Below are 6,908 nucleotides of genomic sequence, written 5' to 3'. Positions count from 1 at the left end.
CGACACTTTTTTTAGAACTGGATTTCTTGTAAAGCATATGAACCAAACGTATCAAGTTTTAATTCTTACGAAAGCTTGTGTGGAGTCAGCAACAAATTTTCGACCTGTCAGCTTGTGCAACTCTTCCAAGATAATTTCGAAATTGCTAGACAACAGACTTAAGAAGGTGATTCACAAAATTGTTTCACCACAACAGTCAGCGTATGTACCTGAAAAAAACATAATGGACAATACCATCATTTCCCATGGGATTATTGATTACATGAAGAAAACTAGAGCATCCCAAGGATCTATTTCTATCAAGCTCGATATGGCCAAAGATTTCGATAGAATGAAGTAATCGTTTGTGCTTAATATGCTTCGACAATTAGGGTTCAGTGGAATCGACTCATAAATCAATGTATCAACACAACATCAGTCTCAATCATATTAAATGGATCTCCAACTACTTCTTTTCATCCCACAAGAGGTCTGCGCCAAGGTGATGCTCTCTCTCCATACTTATTTATTTTATGCATGGAAGCTTTTAGTAGAATGCTACAAAATGCAGCTGACCAGAAAATCATTTCTCCAATCAAAATCAACTCTCAATGCCCACCTATCTCCCTCATTTTCTTCGCAGATGACTGCATTCTTTTTTCATCATCAAATGAAAACTCAGTTCATTACATCCACCCGGTTCATTACACCCTAAAAATAATCAACCAGTTCTGCAACATTTCTGGTCAGTTGGTCAACATGAATAAATCTAGTGTGCATTTTAGCAAGAATTTAAGTCAAGATGATAAGGAAGTCATATATGGTATTCTAAAAATGAAGACTATGCCTCTAGAGGAAAAATATCTGGGAATAAATATGTTTACTGGAAGAAATAATAACCAATGCTTTGAAGATACCACCAATAAAATGGATAGCATATTTAAAGCTTGGGAAGGCAAACCCACAAACCAAGATGGAAGGGAAACTCAAATACACTCAACTCTTAGCACCATGGCTCAACATCAAATGGGTTGTATGAAATTACCTAACAAGACAATAAAGAAGATAGATTCCATACAAAGAAATTATTGGTGGGGTAAGAAGAATGTTAGGGGCTGGATTCCTAAAGCTTGGAAAGATATCAGTACACTAAAAAGACAAGGAGGATTGGGTTTCAAAAACACAAAATTCTTCAACGAAGCCCTTTTAGCTAAACTAGCTTGGAGGTTGGTCAAGGAAAAGGATGTTGCATGGGTTGAAGTGTTGGAAGCTAGATACTTCAAGGATGGTGATCCTTTGCAAGGAAAAGTTAAAAAGAAAGGTTCTTGGATGTGGAGTAATATTCAAGTTGGTTTATATTGGGTGAAAAGATTTCATATATGGGAAATCGGAAACATGAAATAGGCAGAAGGTTCAAATTGGAAAAAAAAAATTGGATAAGGAAATATCAAGAGAATAATCTGATTATTCAAAATAAACCAATTCAGAATTCAATTCAAGGTATCACAAGAGTTGCTGATCTAATCAACTCAGAAAAAAAAGGATGGGATTTAGATAAAGCAGCTGCTATTTATACTCCTCATCAAATAGAACTAATAAAAGATATAAGAAGCCCATCACAGGGAGAAAACAAACTTCAATGGTCCTTAACAATAACATGAGACTTTTCTGTAAAGTCTACTTATAGAGCAATCCTAAAGGTTCAAAATCAAACTACTTAAAATCAACATTCAAAGTTATGGATTCTCTTATGGCACCTAAAGATACCCCACAAATGTCAGATGTTCTTGTGGAAGTTGGCTCATGATATTCTCCCTGTTTCAGCTAGACTTCCACGCAATGCAAGAATTCAGAATCCTAACTGTCCTCTATACAACCAACATTTGGAAACAAAAGAGCATATCTTCTTTCAATAATGCATTTTGCAAGAGCTATATGGTTTGCTATTTCTAGCACTATACACCATCATGCTAACAAGTTTACTAGTATGCAGGAATGGTTTCTTTCGTGGCTTGACAGAGACAATACTGTCTCTAAAAATAAAATCCACCTCATAAATCTTGTAGTTATTACTATGTGGCACATCTGGAAATCTAGATGTAGCAAGCTTTTTGAAAATAGAAACCAGAATCCTTATACAGTGATTCAACAAATCATGAGATTTGGTCAAAACAATCAGATAAACATTTCTAAAGAAAACAATACAAAAACCAGTAGCTCTCATCATACTGCATTAGATAGGCATAGTTGGAAAAAACCTTAGTTTTCACCTCCCATTGACTGGTTGAAAATTAATATAGATGCTTCCCTATTGCCTAAAACTAATAATGTTGGTTTGGCTATGTTGATTCACAATTCTACATGAAACTATGTGGAGACAATGGCCTGCTCAGTGAGAACTAGGGACATAGATCAAGCTGAAGCTCTTGGACTACTCCATGCCATCAATTGGGTGAAGAAGGAACACAAATGAAAGATAATCATTGAAGGTGACAACAAAAAAATTATGAAAGGAGTCTTAAATCCGGATAAAGCAACAACCAGATGGGAAGACATAAATATTATCAAAGAACGTAATTTTCTAGTTAAGAGTCTTAGTCAAGTTAGATTCTGTTTTAGTCCTAAGTCTAGTAATAGAGCAGCTGATGCTCTTGCTAGAGTCAATAAATGTAATGAGAAATGGGGTGCTAATCCTCCTGATGTTGTTAGTCCTTTCATTCGTGCAAATAAGATTGAAATGGACAGAGAGTCTAATGTTAGTACTAGTAATGTAGGTGAGTCTTATGTCTGTGCTAGTAACGGTGATGTGTCTTATCATATGCAAGTTAGCAGTATAAGAGTGTAACCGTGTTTCTTTTCTATAAAATTTTTCTTTCTTAAATAAAATAAAGAAAAAAGAAAGACAAATATAGCCCACACTTAATGTAATTGGGGACACTATGTAAAACTTTGATATTCTACGGCCTGATGAAAACATGGTAATTTTTTTTAGCAAAGTGAATGATAAAAGAATCAGGATTCATCATATCTATAATTCTCTGATAATATAACCAAAAATTCATATAGCTAGATCAATTAAACTCATATCATGATCTATTTCTACAAAATAAAAATAAAAATTCATAGCTGTAGTTTGACATCCATATCTGTCAAAGTATAATCATGATGGTAATAATAATAGATGAAATAATAAGAAAAGGAACTAGTTGGATAGGCCTTTTACTTAATCTCATGGGTTATCATTAATAATCAAAAAAGTCAAGTTTGATTTTTCGGTCAATTTGATTAACTAAGTCTGGTGAGTTATCAATAATAAAAATTTGGGCTGTATTCAAGAACAGCCAATCTAAAAACCAATAGGTGATCTACCGAGGGAGACGGAGGAAGTATGAGAGTACAGTAGTTGACTAATGAACGAGTTACGATAAGAAGTCAAAAGCATAAATACAGGAAGAAATGTTCGCGATAAACACAATAAAATTGCAAAATACTGCTATTTCTATCTAGGGTTTCCGGAACTGAACATTTTTAGGACTTCATCCTCAATCCCTCATCCCTCTCTCTCTATCCCCATTTTTGGGAGCTTATCAAAACCTTCTCCAAAACCCTAAAATTCTTCCGCAGCAACCAATTATTCTGCAGCAATCAGCATAAAAAGGTTGAAACTTTGTAAGTAATTCTTTCATTTCTCTATCTTCTTCCATTATATAACTCCCTATTTATCCAGAATTCATCTCTGCGGGCGTCTCAAATTTTCTGTAGTTTCTTTTGTTGTTCTCTGAAAGTCTTGAAAATCCATTTTGATAAAATCATTCAATATCATAACTCATAAGCATCCCCTCCTAAAAATTGATGGGGAAATCAGGAGGAAAGAAAAAGAAGGGAGGTAGTGGTGGAAACAATACTAATACTACTACCACTACTATTACCGCAAAGCCTAATATTCCTCCAAATCCACCAGTTTCCAATGGTGGTGTTAATATAGAGTCATCAATCTTGTTGAAAAAAGCTCATGAACTGAAAGAAGAAGGAAACAAGAAATTTCAATCCAAAGATTATGTTTCGGCTCTTGAACAGTATGATAAGGCTCTTCGTTTAACTCCGAAAAACCATCCTGATGGAGCAGTTTTTCATAGTAATAGAGCTGCTTGTTTAATGCAGATGAAACCAGTTGATTATGAAACTGTAATTTCAGAGTGTTCTTTAGCTCTTCAAATTCAACCTAGGTTTGTTAGAGCACTTCTTCGTCGAGCTCGTGCATTTGAAGGTGTGGGTAAATATGAAATGGCATTGCAAGATATTCAGATTATATTAGCAGATACCCCTAACCATCCAGATGCATTGGATATCGCTGGGAGGCTAAGGGTTGCACTTGCACCTCGCCAGGAAGCTGAACGAGATCTTCAGAGCCGTCCTTCGCCTGCTGCTCTTGGTGCTTCTGCTGTTCGTGGAGCTCCAATTGCTGGTTTAGGTCCTTGTTTACCTGCTCGACCGGTTCCAAAGAAGTCCACGCCTTCGACAGGAGGTACAATTGCTTCCACAAATGGTAAATCTGAAAAGAGTCATAATGGTACTCATGAAGATGGTTCAGAGATGAAAAATCAGCAACCCAAAACTGTTTTGAAGAATGCTAAGGGTTCATTAGAAGAACCTATTTCTCATCTTAACAAGGGTAATGTAAAGGACAAGTCTTTTTCATCTTCATTGTCGATGCCTGTTGCTCGTGGGCAGGGTTTGAAATCAATTGTTACTCAATGGAGGCCGTTGAAGCTTGTTTATGATCATGATATTCGTCGTGCACAAATGCCGGTGAATTGCTGTTTTAGGGAGTTGAGAGAGGTGGTAACCAAGAGATTTCCATCATCAAAGTCAATTCTGATCAAGTTTAAGGATGAGGATGGTGATTTGGTGACCATTACTGGTACTTCTGAGCTTAGATTGGCGGAATCAATTGCTGATAGTACAACACGGAAGGATGGTGGAACAGAGAAAAATGATTCATTTGGATTGTTAAGGTTGCATATTGTTGAAGTGAGTGCGGAACAGGAGCCACTTGTGTTAGACGAAGATGAGGATAAGCCAGTGGAGGATGAAGGGATTAAAAGTGATGAAACTGGCTCTGGAGGTTCAGTAGGTGATTCAGTAATAGAAACTGTGGATACTGAGATCAGTAAAACTGAGGGAGAAGATTCAAAGGAGAAGACTGGTGCAGGGGATGAGAATGAAGGGAAAGAGGTAGAAATAGATGATTGGTTATTTGAGTTTGCTCAGCTATTCAGAACTCATGTTGGGATTGACCCAGATGCTCATATTGATCTTCATGAGCTTGGAATGGAGCTCTGTTCTGAGGCTCTTGAGGAGACCGTAACAAGTGAAGAAGCTCAAATTCTCTTTGATATGGCTGCTTCAAAATTCCAGGAAGTTGCTGCCCTGGCGTTCTTCAATTGGGGAAATGTTCACATGTGCGTAGCAAGAAAGCGAATTCCTTTGGATGAGGGCGCACCAAAAGAGTTGATGGAGTCCCAGCTTCAAGTAGCCTATGATTGGGTTAGAGAGAAGTATTCTTTGGCTGGAGGGAAATATGAGGAGGCACTGAGGATCAAACCAGACTTTTATGAAGGGTTGCTTGCCTTAGGGCAACAGCATTTTGAGACTGCGAAGTTGCATTGGTCATTTGCTCTTGCAAATAAGGTTGAACTGAAAAATTGGGATCCTACAGAGACGATTAAGCTCTTTGATAGTGCTAAGGAAAAGATGAAAGCTGCAACTGAAATGTGGGAGAAGTTGGAGGAGCAAAGGGCTAAAGAACTCAAAGACCCAAGTTCTAGCAAGAAAGATGAATTACTGAAGAGAAGAAAGAAACAGGGAACATCTGCAGATGAAGCGGCCACAGGAGATGACAATCAGGGCAATGTGTCACCTGATGAAGCTGCAGAACAAGCGGCTGTCATGAGATCTCAGATACATCTCTTCTGGGGAAATATGCTTTTCGAACGTTCTCAAGTTGAGTTCAGATTAGGTTTAGATGGATGGGACAAGAACCTTGATGCCTCTGTGGAAAGGTTTAAACTTGCTGGAGCTTCTGAAACCGACATTTCTGTGGTCATGAAGAACCATGCCTCGAATGCTGATTCGGTGGAGGATGAGGAGAAAAAGGATACCGATATTTCTATTGAAGTGAATGGTAAGAACGAGGACAACCAAGTTTCAGCAAGTTGATTTGATGTATGAACTGTTCTGCAATCTTAGAGGTCTAGGTGAAGTTCTTATATATCGGTTGCATGACCTACCTCACATCTAGAATTTGGACACATAAGAAGGGTTCTGCTGGCAAAATTTGTCGAGAATCTTGGGCTGGGAAGTTTTGGATATCTTTTGAAGCTAAAAGCTAGAAAGAGACATCCAGTCTTCAGGGTACAACATAGCTTTGCTCACTCAAAATTTTGTCTGTGTTATTCCAATCGGCATTAGAGGTGACTTTGTGGTTTCAAACTTACTTGTGATAGCAATTGAGTTTTATTAATGGCATTTGTGGGGTTATTAATTTCATTCTAGTGTAATTTACACTCATTACCGTATGAGTACATCAAATTGTCTGACGTGGAAATTGCCTTTAATCTTTATCTCGATTCTTGATCATATTTTTAGACCAAGCTATTTCCGGTACTTCGCTTGCACTCTTTGAATCGTTAGACTGTCAACACATAACACTGTACCCTGTGATACCAACTGTATTTAGGATGATGGGGATCCACTATCTTTAAATCTATAGACTAAGATTCTAGCCTGCTGGAGTTTTAATCAATTTGTGCAGTTTGCGGGTTCTTTTTTTCTTCGCAAGATGTGACTTTTGGTTGGAAGTTAACATTTTTATAGATTTTGTTCCTGTTGTTTCATAACCAGTTCCTGTTGTTTCATAACCAAGAATT

The 6,908-nt window shown here is 37.3% G+C and overlaps 1 protein-coding gene across 1 annotated transcript; it reads left to right on the top strand.

Moving 5' to 3' along the window:
• Positions 1 to 3,442: 3,442 nt before the first annotated feature.
• Positions 3,443 to 6,578, top strand: LOC113303755 (protein CLMP1-like). Its single transcript, XM_026552836.1, has one exon. It carries the CDS (start codon positions 3,832 to 3,834, stop codon positions 6,196 to 6,198), a length of 2,367 nt encoding a protein of 788 aa, XP_026408621.1. The 5' UTR covers positions 3,443 to 3,831; the 3' UTR covers positions 6,199 to 6,578.
• Positions 6,579 to 6,908: the final 330 nt, after the last annotated feature.

The sequence above is a fragment of the Papaver somniferum genome, chromosome 1 (assembly GCF_003573695.1).
Source record: "Papaver somniferum cultivar HN1 chromosome 1, ASM357369v1, whole genome shotgun sequence".
Lineage (NCBI taxonomy): Eukaryota > Viridiplantae > Streptophyta > Magnoliopsida > Ranunculales > Papaveraceae > Papaver > Papaver somniferum.
The sequence above is the reverse complement of the archived record's forward strand: the minus strand, read 5'-3'. Positions and strand labels throughout refer to the sequence as shown.

Coding starts and splice junctions, on each gene's coding strand:
- LOC113303755 (XM_026552836.1), top strand. CDS start 3,832: ATGGGGAAATCAGGAGGAAAGAAAAAGAAGGGAGGTAGTGGTGGAAAC.